We start from the raw sequence: 18,980 nt of genomic DNA, 5'->3' as shown, positions 1-18,980 counted from the left end.
GGCGCTGACGTCACGGCCGCCCGCCCGCGGCTGCCGGCGGCGCGCGGCCGCGTCTCCGTGGCCTTGACGGAGCGCGGGGGGCGGGGAGCGCGCGGGGGGGGCGGGACGGGACGGGACGCGCTGCCGCCGCCGCCGCTGCTCCGCTCCGCGCCGCTCCGCCGCGGCGCCGCCACCCACAAAAGCGCGGGGCTGCGCCGAGCCCAGCCCGGCCCCGCCGCGCCGCGCCGAGCCGAGCCGCGCCGCCTGCCCGGGCCGCCGCCGCCGCCGCTGCGGGGGGGCGCTGCGCCGCGCCGCTCTTCTCCCCGGTCGCGCTCTTTTTTTTTTTTTATTTCCAATTTTTGGTCGCAGCTGCATTTCGCTCCCTCCCCCCGCGCCGAGGAGGAGCCCGTCTGCGCCGCGCTGCGCTGCCCGGAGAGCGCTCGGCGGGCGTGAAGTTCTTTGTGCCGCTGCCTCCCGCCGCCGCCGCTGCTGCTTTTTTAACGTTTCTTTTCCTTTTTTTTTTTTTTTTTAAATGTATAACTTAATGGGTCTGAACAGCACGGCCGTAGCTATTCAGCCCAATGTGTCCTGCACATGCAACTGCAAAAGGTCTTTGTTCCAGAGCATGGAGATCAGTAAGTACCCGCGCCCCCGCCCCGCCGGGCGGCCACGCGTGTCCCGCGCCGCGCGTGGGCTGCGCGTGTCTGCGCGCGCGCGCGTGTGTGTGTGTGCGTGCGCGGCGGGCCGGCCCCGGCCGCGCGGGTCGCTCCGCGGGCGCGGACGCCGCGTCCCCCCTCACCTCCCCCCCGGGCAGGGAAAGTTCCCGCGTGTCCCGCGGCCCCGCGCGGCGCCGCTGCCCTCCGCGGGGCTCCGCGGCCGCGCTGTTCGCCCTCGCGCGGAAATCGCCCCGTTTGGTGCCTCACAGCGCGGCGCTGCGAATCGCCTTTTCCCTGCCGGGGCGAGGGGAGCTGCGGGGGCTGCTAAAAACCTGCTTCTGCCCCCCCGACCCCGGGGCTTCGTGCTGCTGGTGGCTCTTTTTTTTTTTAATTTATTATTAATATTTTCCCAACCGGCACAGAGGAGCCGTGAGCGCGTTGCCTGACCCAAATACCCACTACTTTCTGTGTTTGCTCCTCTCCCTTCTGGAAGTGGGCTGCGTGGAGGAGCGGGGAAAGCGTGTTGCTGCTGCGGTAGGGAAGCGAGCTGGCTGCTCCGCAATGTAGACTAAATGGTGCTTTCCTTTCCTTTCCTTTCCTTTCCTTTTTTTTTTCCCCTTCTTGTAAACGGAGGGCTTTCAGAGCAGCTCAGCCTGGGCGGGTGGCGGGGTTTCCACCCCACTTACACCCGGCTCAGTGCCGTGGAGCCTAAACGGGTTAATGCAAAATGGCCCGAAGCGAAAACTTGGGAGACGGCGTTGGCTGAGCCCGGGTTTCTGGCACGGCGATGGGGCAGGCGATGCCCATCGCTGCCCGCGCAGTGTCCCCGTTATCTGCAGGGGGGTGGCAGAGCGATTTATTTTTCTCTCTCTCCTTTTTTTTTTAAAGACAGCATCTGTCCCTTGGTATTTCAGGTGGTTTTTGTCCTGTGTCGTCTGCCTTCCTTCCCCAGTTTCATCGCTGCGTGCGCCGGGTGCCTGCATCCTGGAGCAGCTCTGTAGGCATGTGCATCCTCAAATGTGCTCGTCCCGAGTTTTAGCATAAACCATAGCCTTTGTACTGTATGCACATTTAATCTTGATTTAATCTCATTCGTGTTCAGGCAGAACTAAGCTGGATTTGCCTGATTTTTATTAACGCTACCGCTACTGAATAGACCATTCTTCTTCCTTGACTTTAACAGGCCGGGCTAGATGTGCATACCAATAGCAGTGTATAAATAATGAAGATACGGCTCTTTTTTGTGTCAGCCAGTTAACGAACATGAACTACGTCCCGCAGAATTAGGAGGAGGAGAGACTTTACTTTGTGTCTGATCAAAGCTCATGGTTATGGTAAAAGTTGTGAATTAAAATGTGTAATGCCTTTGGAAGAAAAAAAGCTTCTCTTCCAGCCCAGCTCTCAGCATGAGGTTTTCTTGGAACAACTCAATCTTTTAATTTTATTCCTTGGCTTTTTTAGAAATAGCTTTTTTCCCCCCTCCCCTTCTCCGTTTTCTCCGTGTGCGGAGGCTTGGTGGCGGGCAGGTGCCCGTCACGGATGTTGCTGCCTGCGCGTGCAGCCCTGGGGAGGATGGAGGCGATAAGTGTGTTGCGGGATGTCGTTCTCCAACCCGCGCTAGTTTTGCCGGACTCTGGTGTCCGACCCCGCGTGGTGCCGGAGGTCCCGGCCCGGAGGGTGCCTCCCACACGGGGCCTTTCCTGCGGGGCCTGCCGGGCACTGCTGTGCTCCCGCAGCCGCGGCGGCTCCCGAGCCCCTCGCTGTTACTCTCGCGTGCTCCGTTTTTGGGTGGGTTTCTTTAAGTTGCTGGCAATATCGGCTCGTCTGGGTGGTGAAGGAGGGCTTCGGTGGCGGTGCCGGGTCGGTTACGCGATCGCCTCCTCCGGGCTGAGCTCGGTAGGAGGGACGGAGTTGAGCCTCCCTGGGATAAATTCCCTTTACACGGTTGTGGGTTGTTTGTTTGGTTTTTTTTTTTTTTTCCTGCTGGTTACTTGATTTTTATTCATCTTTTCTCAATGCTACTTTGAGGTTCGCCTGGTGCTCCCGGCTCGGGGCCATAATGGGGCTTTTTGGGGGTGGTGGTGGGGGGCTCCTGTCTGGTCCGAGGTCTCGGCGCCGGCACGGAGGGCCCGCGGCCGGGGCACCGGCAGGAGCTCGCGGGCGCAGCGGGGTCTCCCCGCGGCTGGCGCTCCGCCGCGCGCCGGCTCGGGAGCCGCCGGGCTCGCCAGCGTGGGGCCGACCGTGAGAGCGGGTTTCCGTCCAAGGCCGGGACTTCTAGGTTTTCACATTCCTCGGTTTAATAACAAACCAGACGCAGATGGCTCGGCCGCGGAGCCCGTCTCCTTTCCGCTGCAAACTGCTTTTTTGGCAGATACGCTTCTCTCCCGACGCTGTGTCGATGGCAGTTACGGATCCTTTCGGGGAGGGTGTATAATACTGCATAACACCGATTTACTGTCTTTTTTTTCTTTTTTTTCTTTTTCCCTCCTTCCCCCCCAGCTTCCCCAAGCAAGGTGAGCGTGCATCGGGAAGCCGCCGCGAGCGCCTTAACCAGCTAAGGCGTCTTTGCGCGGAGCGCGTCCGGCCCGCGGCACCTCCGCCCCGCCGCAGCCCAGCCCGGGGGTCTCTGCCGCCACGTCTCCGCCGGGTGGGCGGCGCTCTGCCGGGCTCGGCATCCCCTGGAGCGACCCCAGCGCGCGGGTGCCCCGTGCTCGCTGGATCCGCGTTCACCCTCCGCCCGCCCCCGGGGTCCCGGCTCCCGGCGGGAAAGCCCGGGTACCGCAGGGGTCTGGAAACCCCGTTTTATTTCCTGCCCCCAGGCAGGGATTTCGTCTTAGCATTTTTATAACCGGCGTTGAATGGAAGCGCTAAAGGACGCGAAGGAGGGAAAATAGTCAAACTTTTTTCTTTTTTTTTTTTTTTCTTCCCCCCGCTCCTCTGGGCGAGCACCTGGGTCGCGTTGCAGCGCACTCGGGTCCCGCGCGGCAGGTCGGGGTCCTGCGACGCGCGCGGCAGCGGAGGCGCCTCAAATCATATATAATGCAGAGTGGCGACACGATACGGTGGGTTCCTCCTTTCGGCCGGCATGGGGGCACATTCAGAGGAGGAAGTTGGGCGCGATAAGTCCTGTTACCCTGTGTTGGGAAGGCGGTGGAAACCCTCCACCCCCTCCAATGAGCCTTTTGTTTGCCCCCGCTTTATTTAGTGTTAGGTTTTTGGATCCTGGTTATTAGAGGACTGGCATTGAAAAGCGTGTGATAAATAGCAACTGTACTTCTTTCCTTAAAGCCAAGAATTCCCAAGATAGGGTCTGGGATCGCCTCTAGATTCTCAGAATATTGAATGAAGCTTAGCCTAACTCCTGCTGACCGCTTTGGGCATGGGGAGGAGAGTCCTAGAAATGTGTGGTCCCCCCGCCGGTTTCCTCGCTGCTGCTCCCTAAATACACCAGTGTTCGTAGATCTCCAGGGCTGGCAGTGGGTGGCCAGGTAAGTCCAGCTTTAGAATGAATTTGTAAACCTAAATTATAAATGGGGAGACGTGAGGAGATCTTTCCAAGGGAAGTACCAAAATACATAGCGTCGCTAATAGACAGTAATTATAATCTAGCTTCTTTCCTGAGAAACTCATCGCACAGTCATGTCAGTTGGTCGTGTTTCAGGTAATAGCAACTGTTGGGATTTGGTAACCCTAATTAGCTAAAAAAGGTCATCTGTTTGCCACGGTTTTCATGTAAAAACTGACTACCAATTTGCTCTCTGTAAGGAGGTGCCGTGCTTGGCGCGCAGTTTGCCTGATCGGGTCCTTTAAGGTCCGTGACATGGTGCATCCTCCGTGGGCATCTCTCCTCTTGCAGCGATAAAGCCTGGCGCGGGAGGCTTGCAAGGAGAGACGCGCAAGGGCCGTTTTGCTGCAATTAAGTGGAAACTTTGTTCTCGCTGCGAGCACGCTCCCAGACGTCCCCAAAGCCACGGGGTCATTAATATTGATGCGGCTGCTGCCTGCAGGGCTCTTGCTGTCTGCGTGGCGAAATTGCTGCCGGACGATTTTGTAATCGCGTGGGGCGGCAGCAGGTAGGTCACCTGGGCAGGTCCCCTCCCGGTGCGGGACCTTGCCGGGGGTCCGCGGCTCGGGGCTGCCGGCCGCCACCGAGCGGCTCCCGTCGGGAGACGGGGTTTGGCCCTTGGTCGCCGTCGTTCAGCCCTGGCTGTCAGGGCACGAGGTGTGAAAGCAGTCGTGGAGCAGCCAACGAGCGCAGGGCGTCGCGGCACGGCGGCACAGCCGCGCAGGTATTGGCCGCGGCGCCGGTGGTGGGAAGGAGACCTCCGCGCCCTGGTGGGATCTCGGCGGCTGGAGCCGTCGCTTACAGGAGCAGACCCATGTACCTGTGCACCTCCACGGTCCAGAAAGTTTTCAATACTCAAACCCAGTGTTTTGTGTGTGTACAGGCGTACACGCATTTGCAAAAGTTGCAATGATTTAGTAATGTAAGAAAATAGTTTAAAATGAGCTCATTAATGAAGCAGTCGGTAACCAGAAAAGGAGGTGTGTGGTTTTTGGGTTTTTGTTTTTGTTTTTTTTAAACAGATAAATTTCAGCTGTAGAGGTTTATCATCCAAATCAGAGGATTTGGGGAGCCATTGAGAGTAAAGAGAGCTTTGATGATTTGGCAAGGAATACAGCTTCCAAGGCAGCACTTTGATCTGCATTTTAAATGCTTCTTTGTAATGACAGTTTCACAATTTCTTTTTTTTTTCATTTTAAGACAGTTTTGCAGAGGTATGTTTTAAGAGAAAATAGTAACAGCACACATTCTTCTTGTCTGCTTTGGAGCCAGCTAGAACTTGTAGTTCATCCCAGATCTTTTGGCTGGTATGGTAAATTTATGATTACACCAAAGAGGAAATTAGTAGAGATGTTAAATATTATCAAAGCTTTGTGAGTCTCTTGAAATATCTCCAGTGTAAAACCTGAACTTGCGTTAGCATTTCTGCTGCAGTGTGTTGTACGGTGTTTACCTTAGTATTCACCTAATATTGCAGGTTGCTGACTTACATTTATTTTCTTCCTAAAAAGGCTATGTTAGCATTTAGCGCATGCATCCTCTTGGTCTTGCATTGCACCTGAAGACCATGAATCCAGTGGATGCTTCAGCTGCCTTCTAAAGACAACGTGCCACTTCTGTAGTGGTGCTATGGGGAGTCTTTTTCTTCCCCTTCTATCTACGGCGCATCCTCAGATAAACTGTCTTTGGAGGGAGAAGAGCGTTATCACCTACATATTCTCTTACAAGAGAGATTGTTGCGTTGATTCCTGTAGTGCGGATGGAGGCACATAGGAAGGGGTGTTGGCAATTCAGAATGTTTGCTAGGGTTTTCACTTAAATCTTGAGCAGCGTCTTTCCCTCTTGCAGGCGGCTGGGGTGGGATTTAACCTTTGGTGGGAAGTCAGTGGCCTTAAGGATGAGGGACCAATAAGCAAGTTTTTCCAAACTGATTTAGTGCTGTGTAGTAGCTCTTTTGATGCTGTTTTTGGCCTCTCCTGGGTTGTGATGCCCAGCTGTCCCAGGCTGGCAGTTCTCTGCTTGTGGGCAAAGTCCAGGTGGAGGGGTGGAAGAGGCCACCCGCTTCATTTGCAAGCAAAATTAGCCCATGAAGTTGAGTCTTTGGATGCATGTGATAGCTAGCCTCATTGGAATGCCTTAGACAAATAGCACTGTATATACATTTAACTCATATTCTTTTACAAAACTGCAGTGACTTTGCTCAGTTGGATGTTATCCTTGTGATTCTGGGCCTCTCCTTGACACAGGATGCTGATTTGGGGCATGTGGGAGTGTTTGACCATGAAGCTTGCAAATTCAGCTATCATACTCGGAGGTAGTACAGCCAACGCAGCGGTGCATGTTGCAAGGGTGAGGTCAGCACTGAGGGCTTCATCACCTTTAGGTTTTGTAGGTCAACAACACTTTTTCAGTGCATATAGTAACATAACGTTGCTGAGGTGATAATTGGTACAATACTCCCTTTTTCTGCAAAGTAAACAAACTTCATATTTCTAGTTGATGTAAGACTAGGCTTATGTGCCATCTAGAACAGTGTGTTTTTTTTAAATATTTTCTTTGTGCACACGCACAATTTGTGATATATGTTACCGTTGTCACAGACTGTAGCATTTCTTAGAGAGATCTAGGACATCTTTTGAAACTTGCCTCGCAAGTTGTCAGTGTTGGTAGATGTTCACAGTGATTTCAGATTGTTCATGCATTTTGTTCAGTGTATTCAGTCTCGCACGTATCTTCAATAAAATGGCTCTGACTGGCTAGTTTTTCACTTGCAGTCTATGTTCAAAAGCTTACATTTAGAGTGGCAAGTGCTTTTGCATATGTCGGTCCTCTAATCCATTCATAAGACCCTGCTCATACATGCAGTGCTGAGGAATCGTGCGTGCAGCGTTTGGTGGTGTGAGGTGTCTGCGTTACAGCAGGTGCAGCAGGATTTCCCACATTTGCAAGCCTGGCCGTGCAACCCAGCAAGGTGGAACTTAGCCTTGGAGAATGAACACTGATTAACCCCCAGGCTTGAACCATATCAAGAATGAAAAGTGATACTTGTACAAAAATCAATACGACTTCTCAAGAATACATGCAGGATGTGGTTTGGGGATGTATTTTTTTTTTTTCCCCCCATCTCTTCATTCTGTCCAATATGTTAAGTAGCTGGTTTGTTACTCTACCCCCCTACAAATGATTGTCAGTAATAATTCTGTAAAACTGTGAATCAACTCTGCATGACTTTGTGCAAATAGACTGAGTAATTTCTTTGTTCTTTTCTTACTTTGTAATTGGAGTCTGTAAAAGCCCAAAGGTTTGGTCTTGTGGAAAGCATGATTCATTTATTGGTGTCTGTGCCGACTAGTTATCTTTCAGTAATTCCAGAGTGCTGCTACAAGCCAAGAGTGATTCATACATGGCTAAGTGCACAAACAAATGGGGTCATGGCCATCTGCAGAAACTTTTCTAATCTATTTATGGTATCGGAGAAAGAAGTGGGTGTATTAAAGATGATGGAATAGGTGTCAATTACATTAGTGAATATAACCAGTTAAGTAACACTAACCATTACTCAAAAACCACATCTGCTCATTGCTAAAGATCCCTACAGTAGATCCTGTTTAAATGCTAACCCAGGCCTGATATGCAAAATGGATAAGTGTCTAGTTTTTCCTCGTAAGGAACTTGCCATGGTAACTACTGCGATAGTCTCCTCTACCTATCTCAAGATTTAGACACTAACTTGCATTATGAGTGTTTGTAGTAGTGAATTCCTGCTCTTTCCTATTGCAGACCTCAGTCACTATATCCTTTGCATGCAGAAGTTAGACAAATATTTAATTGACCTGCTGTTCCTGATCAGGGATAGCACTTTTTTTGCATGTTGGACAGAATGGCCATGCAACATCTAGTAGATATTGTCGTGGTCGGGCAAGCTGGTTTTCCTTCCAGATGTGCCTACACCACTTCAAACTTTCAGGCAGAAGGAGACCTGCATCTTTTGTAATTCCCTTCCCTGCCTCTATCCCGTTTCACTAGTTGTGAGAATTAATTTTCTTTCCCCTTTGTAAAACTGCTAACAAAAGCAGTTCTGACTGCACCTGCTTCAGGATTGCTTCAATCAGATTTTGGTCTTTTGGTTTGGGGGAGGCAGAGTTTGCTTCTGCTGCGCTCACTAGCGGGGAAGATGGGCTCCAGGAGTGGTGGCACTTTGGTGCTGGAGCTGAACGTGGGACGGAAAGGATTTGAGATGAGCAATAGAAAAGGAAAGCCCAATAATAGGGTCACAAAGTACTTCTGGAGGGCTCTCTCTGGACCGCCGAGCCGTAGTGCCTGTCAGGGAGCTCTTGGGATCATTGAGAAATTTAGGATCGTGTCTGCTCTTCAGAGTTCTACACTGCAACTGGGTTTTCCACCTGAGATAAGTGTATTGAACAAGATTTGCACTTGTAGAGCATGTGATGATCTTGGAATGTGTCTCGCACAGGATGGGTGAGCATTACTCTGGGGCAGTCTGGAGGCACAAGTGAAACAGCGGTTTGAGATTTGGAAGTGACCGTGGCCAAGTGTCCCCGAGCCTCGTGAGGCTCGCACGGTTGCTGCTCTGTTGCATTCGGTTTCTAAAGGAGCAACGAAGCACAGAGCTCATGGACTTAAATTTCTGTAAATTGAATTTAAGCATCAGTGCTGGCCAAAAATATGGAAGAACTTGGCAACATTATCACTGTTGTCCTTTTATTGAGGTTTTGAAAGCTTTGACCGCTTCTGCTGCATGTGCGCTCACAGAGGGAAACTGGGCCTCAGACAACACGTAAAATGCACTTCAGAGGGGGATGTGACCCAGACTTTTGCCCGAAGGACTGGTGAGCCTCTTCTGATGTCTGAACAGATTTCTTCTTCTGCCCTTGCTTTATTTAAGTCAACAGATTGTGTAAGCCACATGCGAGATTTACCTGCAGGGCGAGTGGGAAGGGAGCAATGCCATTTGGATGAATTCCCAAAAGATGTCTAACCGCTGAACATAAAGACTAACGCTTTTGAACCAGAGTCCCTACAACCTGGAGTCTCCTCGCCGCTGCCTCCGTCCGTGCGTGAAGCATCTGTGGTTTCTGCTGCTGTGGACCATTCCCGATCCCCAGCTGTGCAGCGCTCGCGGTCACGCACCAGCAGGGTGACCCGCTATGTGTTTGGCCCTGCGTTGAGTCTGAAAATCTCACCCTTAGTACTTTCTTTTTAATATTACTCTTAATAATAACAACAAAAAAATCCCCCCCAAGTGAAGTCATGTCCCAAGCCTCCCACGCCTCACCTGTGTGCATTGCGCGTGGTGCCGGCGGCCGGCTGGCTGCCTTGCTCGCGCCTGCAGTTAATGCTCGTCACGGTGGCGGAGCACCCTCCCGGCTGGGCCGGCGGTGGCGACCACAAAGTTGCCGTGGGTGGTCATGCCAAGGTGGACACCATGTGCTCCCGGACCCCGGGCAGAGGTGGTGGCAGCGGTTTATCATCGCCCACGGAGGTGAGGGCTAGGCGGGGTCTCCAGGGAAGATGCTGGCCAGGGATTTGGTGTTAAAGCAGTTGGGGTGAAATCCTGAGATTGGGGACTTCAGCATCCCAAGACTGGACTTGTTCCAGGTTCTTGGTGCGCACTTCAGACTCAGACCTGCACTGGGTTTTCTTTGGCTCTTTGTGAGTAGTAGTGCGATGGGACTCGGTTCCTCAAGAGCTAAAGAGCATCAGTGTCCTCAGTGCTCGCTCTGGAGTTGCAAGAAGTTGGTGTCTCTGAAGGCTGAGATCTCCGCTGCTTTGCTGGAGGAGCGGGTCAAATAGGCCCATCAGTACTGAGCTCTGAAAGTGCTCTGGTCTGTGAAGTTTTATACCTTTAGGATACTTAAGGGACAACATGATTTATGGACACTTGCTTCACACAGTTCAGAATAAAATTGTCTTAAATTGTGATAATTTCCTATATTATAATCAGGAATCTCATGTTTATTGTTGCACTTATCTTACTGTAGTGGGGATTTGCTTGAATTTGAAGGAGCATTTTTCCGTGTGAGTTCAGTGTTGCCCTCTCCAGAGTGCTCACACGCGCACACTGTAAAGCAAGGAGTGCAACACTTCTGACGGTGTTGATTGCTGCTTTGTGCTGCAATGGATGTTTTGTATTTCTCTAGCGTGACTTACTTGTAGCAGCATCTATGAATTGCTTTCTTCAGCTATTTGCTGCAAATACAGCGGATGGCCGTCCTTTTGACTGATGCGACGGAGATTGGCTCAAGAATTGGTACAGGGGACCATAGGTCTCTGGCTGGGGTCCCATACGCTCCGAGTGAGGCATGGTGCGAACTAGTGGGTTACAGATGTCTTCTGCCTTGCTGATAGCTTTTAATCCTTGTAATTCTCATGGGTTTTCTTGATAAATACTTCCCAACATCCACTGACTTGCCATCCAGGCCTGAATTGTACGGAACAATAAACATAATGGACAGCCTCAATTTAATACATTCACTGTGTGCTTTTTATTAGTGCAGCTTTAAAAAAAAAAAAAAAAAAAGAGAGACCGCATTTATTTAATTTAAGTTCTGAAAGTAGCTCTTTCAAATCTGAAGGAAGAATGCTCGAGTGGGTTTAATTTAGCTAATTTGGTTATGCAACGAGAGGAGGCTCTGCCCTGCCGTGCGAGGGTAGCTGGCTAACGCGCGGAGCATTGCTGCTCTGAATGGGTTAACGGCGGTGTGCAGATGTTAGGGAATTCCTCTCTTGACTTGACCGTGGGGTTTTGCTGCTCTCCAGGCCACAAGAGCACTCCAGTCTCAGCAGGTTTTTGATTTCAGAGACCCTTTGCATTGCCTCCTATTCTCCTTGTTTGCTGTAGGAAGGATCACACCGTATGTTGCAGCCGTGTGGCTGCCTTGGTTATGCTTCTAGGAATTTGCAGACCCCTGTTAAACCTCTATTAAATTAAGCAAAAAGGTCTTTAAAAATGCATGTTTCAAGTGGAAGAAATGCTTTTTGTAGCATGGGGGTATGAGAGGGAGCTTAAATACAAGCTTAATTTGAGTGTTACGAAAATAGGTATAATTTTTTTTTTTTTTTGGCATGGTGAATTTTATGGCTTCTGAGTTTAATGTCCTCGTGAAATCCTGTATCCAGTGCACTAATAGCTGAGGGGTGTGTGTGTGTGGGGGGAGGGTTGTTGAGGGACCCAAACAATAGGACTAGCACTAAGAACAGCCTTGCCCTTGTTTGCAAAATCAAGCACATCTGTCACTTGCTGCGGCCCCTGTTTTGAAGGAGGCGGGAGCATTAGTTTCATCTCGCCGGCGTTTGCCCATCGGACTCTTTCCGCAGCGTTCGGTCGCCGTGTGTCCGGGGATGGGCAGGGTGCAAGGAGCGGATTTCACTATTGCTGTCACCGCCAGCAGGTGAAGAACGCAGAGCTCTCCTGCAGCTGTGCTCCGCTAATCGTGCGCGCGCCGCGGACTGCAGCGTCGTTTCCAGCCCGATCGATACGGCTGGTTTAAGTAGCTGGATGATTTAGTAGCCGCGGGCGCTTCTGGAGCGAGCCCACTGCTCTGCCCCTCTCGGGAGGCTTCTCTGCTCCGGACGACAGCCGGCGGGCGCGCCGCGGCCCGTTCCCCGGCCTGAGGAAGCGAAGGGTATCGCGTCTCAACCTTGCATCCTCCAATTAATCCAGATAGTCTTTCCTGTTTCTATATTTAAAGCCTTTCCATTCTCCTGTCTGGAGAGAGGGAGCGTTACGAATCGCCCTTCCACTTCTTGAAAGCTGGCTCCTCAAGGAGCTTTTCCCATAGAAAATCAGGGAAATCGGAGGAATCATTTTTATTTGGTGTATCTTCAACCGGCTAGGACTTGGAGAGTTTTCTCTTGCTTACTGAAGGCCTCGCAAGGAGGAAAACGCTGTTGCCTTCCCAAGTGTCTTAGCCAATATACAGAAGGAAAGCACGGTGGAAAAGCTGAGATATGATTTGTTTCCTCTTTGAAACTATCCCTTTTTAATTGTCCAAACAGCATTTCAAAGAAAATTTCTGCTCTTCTCTGCATCTTCTTACTCCCAGTGTTATAATTCTATATAATCACTTTTCTTTCTCAAAAAGAATAGGGCATGATTTTTTCGTCTTTTATAGAAGGAGGAAGGGATGAATTCCAGATGTTGCTGGGATACACTTTTCTCCTCTGTTCACTGTTTATGGCTCTCAGTAAATACGCTGCGAGAGGCGGGGCTGTGCCGTTTCGTGCCACGGCGACTCGTCCGCAATAAAACAGAGTCCCACCTGCCGCCAGGGGAGCGCGTCCTGGGTGCGATTTTGGGTGGGTGCAGGCCGTTCCTGGGTGCCCGCGGCGCAGGAGGGCAGCGGCAGGCCGGCGCGGGAAGACGCGGTGGGACGGGAGCCCGTTGCCCGGGATCGCGCCGGGATGAGCGGTGAGAAGCGCTGTGCGGGGCTTGGCCCACCGCGGCGTCCCCGTCCCTTGCTCGGTGCAGGGGAAGAGCGCTGCCCTCCCCGCGCTAACGCGCTTCCGCGCAGGCAGTGGTTTTGCTTGCCTTGAAGTCTCCTTGCAGACTAAGCCAAAAATCGTTTCCCTGCGCACGTTGCGTGGCGGCAGCGTGGGACAGACGTGGCCGCTCCATTCCCCGTTTCATGTTTTCACCTGTTTAGCCTAAAGTACATCCTTGTCTTGCCGGCAGCCTCTTTGGTGGCACAGACGGCGTAGGACAAAACCACGAGCAGGTGTTGGTCCGGCTGGGGTAATTACGGGTTCGCTGTTCCTGCCGGTGGACAGACCGCGTGAGCTGTCCTTCACAAGGAGTCGTCTAGCAGGATCGTGGCCGCAGGAGCGCGTCGGGCACGGATCCGCAGGGCTGCTTCCCGACGGCACGGCACGGCCGGGGTCTTTTCCCTGCTCCTCTGCTGCCCGATGCTTGGAAAAAAACCAAAAGAGAGAAGGGAGGAAAGGAGGAGAGTCGATGGTGGCTCAGGTCTGCTGGAAGCACCAACCTTAAACCTGGCTCCTTCAGATCTTCAATTGCGTTTAAAAAAAAAATTGGCAAAACGCGTGGTTTGAACAGAAGGCTGAGCGTGAGCACGTGAGAGCCAGGCGAAGAGCATGGGGAGGCAAGAAGCGACTTCCCCAAGCCCCGCGCGGCAGAAGAGGATTCAGGTGGCTTCTCCCGCACGTTCCGAGCCGTTGCCGAAACGTCCCGGGCGAGAGGTCGGGTGATGAGATGGCGTGCGTGTGCGTACGCAGTGTGTTGTAGCCGGGTTGTGTGTCTCACCCAGCTGGCCCACCGAACGCGGGCTGGGCTTTGCCTCTGCCGCAGAGCTGGGAGCTCCCGTCCCCGGCTCCGCTGGGAGAGGTAGCGCGTTGGCTGGTGGGATGTGGTAGGTCCCCAACTTGCTTGTAAACACGGATCTGCAGCGCTGTGGGTGAAAGCTGTTGCTTTCTGCCCTTTCGTAAATTAAACAACAACTGACGCTGATCCCACCGCCTGCAAATGGTGGAGCAGCTCCTCTGCGGGGAGCAGGCCGCGGAGGAGGTCGCAGCTCGTTGCTGCAAGCTGGTGTCGCGCGGCAGCAGCCTCGTCTCTTCCTTCCCATCGTGGCAAACGTTGACGCCGCTTTCGGGGCAGCAGTGACTGCGTGCGCACGTGCCGAGGTTGCCCGAGCGCGCTGCCGTTTGCCCATGGAAATGCAGGGAGCAGTTCACGTTTACGAGCTAACTTTTTAATGTTGCCTGTGCGCAAGGAATTGATTTGCAATATGTCTGAACTTGTTCCTCTAAATCAGAGTGACTTAAAATCAGTGAGTTGACTCCGAGCCTACAGATCCCACGTTATTCAGCCGCTGCAGTAATTTACAGTGCCTCTCTGACCCTTAATCTTTTCCTAGGGTGAAGAAGTTGCTTATCTCTGCCCTCTTGGCTGCTTTGGAAAGCAACTTTTTAAAGCCTTATTCAAGAGGAATGATGTGTTGATATAACCTCTTGAATTGCCTCCGAGACTGCTTTCATGTACTCTTAGCTTAACGTATTGCAGCCGGAGGACTGAGGAAGACCGGGGTGTACTGGAGGCTTTGATTTGCCGCCCTGGCTGGGTGTGGCCGCCTTTGCTTTGGTGTTTCTGATGGCTGGGAACATGTATTGCTCTTGGGGTAAAGGCCACGTTTGTAGGCTGGTAGGACTTCTTGGAATTGCACTGTGGCAGGTACTAATTAGTACCAATTAACCATTATCAGCAACAGACAGTTCTTACGTGCTTCATAAAAAAAAAAAAAAAAAAAAAAGATATATATGCGTGTTTTCTCTGAAGAAATCGCCTGCAGGATTGCAGCAGCGCTCATTTGTCTTGCAGCGGCTCGCGAACCGCTTGTCTGGCGTTGCAGTCTGGCTAATGGGGTCTGGAAGGATTTGCCTTCCTGAGAGGGAGACGGTCAAATTGGTTTTGCAAGCAGTGATACACTGTTAAGTTACAGTCTAGAGATAAGTAATGACTTGTCTTATTCCTAATTTTTTTGCCATTTTGTGTCTCACTTAAATTCTTCTGCTGGGAATTTCAGCTGGATTTTTGTGCAGGACTTTGGCCTGGGTCGTCCTGTTAAACACCCCGTGATGTCTCCCCGCTTACTTGGGACAGGGTTTAACAAAAGCCCTGTGTTTTCATTGAGGTCTGGCAGCGCGTAGGTCTTGGCTACGCGTGTTTGCAGAGATGACCATGCTTGAAAGGACAGTAGCCCACCAGTGTCTTGCCTTGAAGTGACCAGTGTCCCGTGAGGTGGTGAAAAAGCACCTTACGCTGCTGGAAATGTCAGGGACATCTGAGGGTGGTCTGCACTGTCCCAGAAACTTGGCATACCTTGTAAGGCTTTGGTGTTTCACGGGACGTGTTGGCCGCAAGCGTTGGGTGGGAACTGTGCTGGGAAGCCCTGTGTGCCGGCATGGCCAGGAGGGACGAGGGACCATGCGCTGTGACTTCTGATGTGGAAAGAGCTTGCCGGACTGCTAGTGGGAGTGGTACGAACTAGCTTGTATAGTTTCAGGTAGTCCTGGGTGTTGCTGAAGTTTAGCCTTAGGTCCAGGTGTCTCAAGTCACCGTGGCTGGCCGTTGGGGGAACGGGAGCGACAAGGTGTGGTGCAGCCGGTCCGGGGTGGCTCTGATCGCTGAGGTGTGCTTGCTGATTTTCCTTCAAATGTCTCCAGGCACCAAATGGTTCGGTCACACCTTTCCAGGTAAACTGGGTGAGGGAAGTATTTCAAGAGTTGCCAAGATCTAATTACGAAGGCTGATTGTATGATTGTAGCTGCTGTACTATAAACACCGTTGTTATTCACTTGACGAAACAGGTTGCAAATTGCATTGCCCTGCTAGCAATGAAATACGTTGGTGACTTTCTATCCAGTAAGAGCAGCAGGTATCTGATCTTTAGGGTGTAGAAAGACGTACAAGGATGTCTTCAGAGGTTAATTTTGCAAATCCGGATAGTTTCAGTCTTGTGATATCTGACTGCACGTTGGGAATCCTGGATGGTATTTTCTTCTTCTGTTGTTCAATATAGAAACATCTTCAAAGGCTGAATGTCCTTTTGAGTGTGCATGCTCTTCCATTTGTTGTTACTCTAGTAAACTAATGAACAGCTTTCTGATGAGGAAAAACTTTTGCAGTGTTTTTTGAAAGTAGTTAGGCAACCTGAGTGCTTTTTTAGGTAGTGGGAAGTCGGACTTCTGCTGAGCTTGGTAGGAACTGCCCAGGTTCTGGACTGACAAAACCAGGCCTCAGTGGCTGTGTTGAAGCAGGCTGCTGGATTTGAGCTGAACCTGTTCGAGAAAGAGCCTCTGCTTTTTTTTTTTTTTTTTTTAAAGTCACCATAACATTTGTGGGTCTCTTTTTCTCTGTCAGTTTACAATTGACTTTGAGAGTACCTGAGAAGTAAGGCATCTTTGCTCAAAATGTGGTATGCCCAAACCTGCTAGAGAAGAACCTACTAAATAAAGTATTAGAAAGTGATGAATAAATGATTTTAATAAATGGTTAATCAATTGTTATAGAGCTCGAGAAGTCAATAGAGCTTATGACCTTGGCTTATAACCACCCTCAGATCTTTAACGTGCCTGTAACACCTACAAATTGCTTGTTAGGCTTTTATCAAGCATTTATTAAAAAAACTTGATCTAAAATAAGACAGAAGAGAACTATTTCAGTCGCTTTATTTAAAGACCAATGGCACAATTTGGTCATACAGCAAAATAGTTTTTGCTTATGCAAAAAAGCTATAAAACACTACCGCCCTCACCAAGAGCATTATCGTGGTGTAAATATCTCTGCTGGGAGGCAGAAAGGAGCCCAAGGTCGGGAGCAGCTGGCGTGCGAAGGGTGGACGCGGCCCGTGCACGCGGGTGGCCCCGACGGCGGCGGGGACGCTCGCTGCAGTCCGTAGGGAACTCCGGCGGGAGTAAATGATTTATTTTATGTTAATGCCTGAATAGCGTGTACCTCCGGGTCTGCTATTCAGAAGGCTTCTGCAGATCAGCTGGACTGGTGGAGGGAGCCCCAGTTTCGTGCCTCGCTGAGCAGTGCAGCTCCTGGCTGCTTTCCCCCCGCCGCCCTGTAAGCCTTGCATCCGTTTTCTTGTCCAGTGATTTAGGAAGGCAAGTGAGCAGGGATTTGCCCCAGCTTTGCTGCTCTTTCTCCTTTCCCTAGCCTTCCCTGTCCTGTTCTGTGTGTGCACTTGTCCCTCAGGGAGGGAGGAAAAAGAAACTTTCAAGTGAAAGCTTGTGGTTTTCTTAGAATAGAGACAGCAGAAAACTAAATGCTGTACTTCTGAGAGAGAGTTGTTCTCTGCTGTCTCCAATTACTTGCTCCTTTCTCACAAACTTGTACCCTCTTTTTTTCTTTAGTCTTACGAAATAGATACTTTTTGGAAGATGGTGTAGGGCATTTTGGAGACTGCTGTTAACTCAGTTGTGCAGCCCAGTTCAGTCCAGTGGAGAGCTGTGTTTGCAAACATTGCGAAAAGGAAACCGTGTGCGCGGAGGTGCAGGAAGTCTTGCTGGGCTTCTAAAAGCCGCAGTCTGCAAGACCCGGCTCCCCGCGTCCGGTGGCTTTTGGCCTCGCCTTTGCTGTTTGGATCCTTGTCTGCAGCTCCAGCTTGGGCCGATATTGCCAGAAATCCCCATATCTGCCGAGCGCTTTATTCGGTAGCTTCCCAGCGTTGTCAGGGGGTTGCGGAGGGAGGGTGCATGGGGAGAGGTGCCCTTTCCGAAGGATGCCGGCGAGCCTGGTGTTCTCCAGCCTCTCCCGCCACCTTTCCCGGGAACCATGGTGCTCCCAGCTATACAGCCCATCTGCTGCCAAGAAGTTTGGCTTGCCTGGAGGGAGATGTGGGAGCAGAGGGGAGGAATCCGGAGCGTGACCAAAAAAAGTGGGTTTGTTTATTTAGCAGGTCCGACGTGGGTGGGAGCACGCAATAGCTCCCTGCTCCATGGCAGCTCTCCGGAGCTGGGTTCCCGTGCCCCACGGCTACGGCAGCCTGGCACTGGAGCACTTGTTAGTTTACACAACCACAATAGGGCTGGTTGGCAGCATTAGCCAAGATGTGTGCTGGCATCGCTGGGTAATCCCTGACTGTGCCTCTGTGGATGTTGAGATAAATAGCTCTTAAAGCCCTGCATACAGGGGGTCAGGGCAGGGAGCACCATTTCGGGCAAGACTGATCCAAGGAGACTTACAGGTCTTTTATTCCCCTCTCTGGGTTTTTAAAGTGTTATCCCTTCCCGCTGCTTCTCGGTGACTCCTGAATGTCTCCAGTTGGGATGCCAGACCTTGTCTCTGATTCCCGCGGGTTGGCGTGTGAATCTCTGGCCCTTTGAAAGAGGAACAGTTCTGCCGAGTGTCATCTTCTGCCAAGTTAGGACCAGGAAGCCGAATGCCAGGCAGATGTTTGGATAGTCCTGCCCTCAAAACAGGGCAAAAATAAAAACATGCAACAATTTCTGTTGGTTTTTTAGTGTCTGCTCTCCTGCTTCTAAAAGGGGGTGGTTGGGGGAGTGGGGGTATAGGATGGAGAGGTGCTGCCTTCACCACAGAACTGCTCAACTGATTTTGGGAAAGGTGCGTTCATTGCATTCCTTAAAATAAAAGGGCAGGGTAGAGGGTTTGTACAAAACAAAATTCACGAGACAAAAAATGTAACTAGATGAAAATGCAATGTCTGATTTCGGTTTCTATTTATTTCATGTGTCCAAGCTGACACACAGACCTCACCTGTTTCCCAGAAGCTGGGTCATGCTCAGTGCAACACTCTACTGGGAAAATGTCCATATACATACTTCTTTATTTCATTGTTGTCGGTTTGGGTATTTTGTTATATTAGTTCAAATTGGTTTGTTTCCATAGCTGCATGCTGCTGATAAAATCTCATTGTAGGATCTGTCAGTCTTCCTGTGCATGCGTACCAAAAATAGTCTACATGCCACTGTTAAGAAAACGAAGCTACTCAAATGGCAGGTGCCAAGCTGCAAGCAAGCGTTGCCTGGACCTCGCTGAGACTACAGCTGTGCCCGGTCGCAGCCCAGGCTCACCCCGTAGCGTCCTGCTGCGGTTCCCGGCTCTGCCAGCGGTACTGGTGCTGGCTGGCCCTGCAGATTGCGGCATCCTAGCAAGAAATTGCTGCAGGAGAAATTACATTTCGGAGATGGGATATGGGGGTGATGGAGAGAGGGTGAAGAGGAAGCTTGCTGTCCTCAAGTCGTCTTTGGGTAGAAGAGGAGTATGGAGATCG

The 18,980-nt window shown here is 51.3% G+C and overlaps 1 protein-coding gene across 2 annotated transcripts in view; it reads left to right on the top strand.

The window, feature by feature from the left end:
- Positions 1-324: 324 nt before the first annotated feature.
- The window catches only part of PMEPA1 (prostate transmembrane protein, androgen induced 1), a 52,434-nt gene continuing 33,778 nt past the window's right edge, over positions 325-18,980 (top strand). For both annotated transcript variants that reach the window (XM_067307825.1, XM_067307823.1), the window contains exon 1: positions 325-614. In XM_067307825.1, coding sequence (XP_067163926.1) covers positions 512-614 — 103 coding nt within the window. In that variant the 5' untranslated portion in view covers positions 325-511. The remainder of the gene's footprint in view (positions 615-18,980) is intronic.

Source organism: Apteryx mantelli, chromosome 18, assembly GCF_036417845.1.
Source record: "Apteryx mantelli isolate bAptMan1 chromosome 18, bAptMan1.hap1, whole genome shotgun sequence".
Taxonomy (NCBI): Eukaryota; Metazoa; Chordata; class Aves; order Apterygiformes; family Apterygidae; genus Apteryx; species Apteryx mantelli.
Note: the sequence above shows the minus strand (reverse complement) of the source record. Positions and strands in the feature narration are given on the sequence as shown.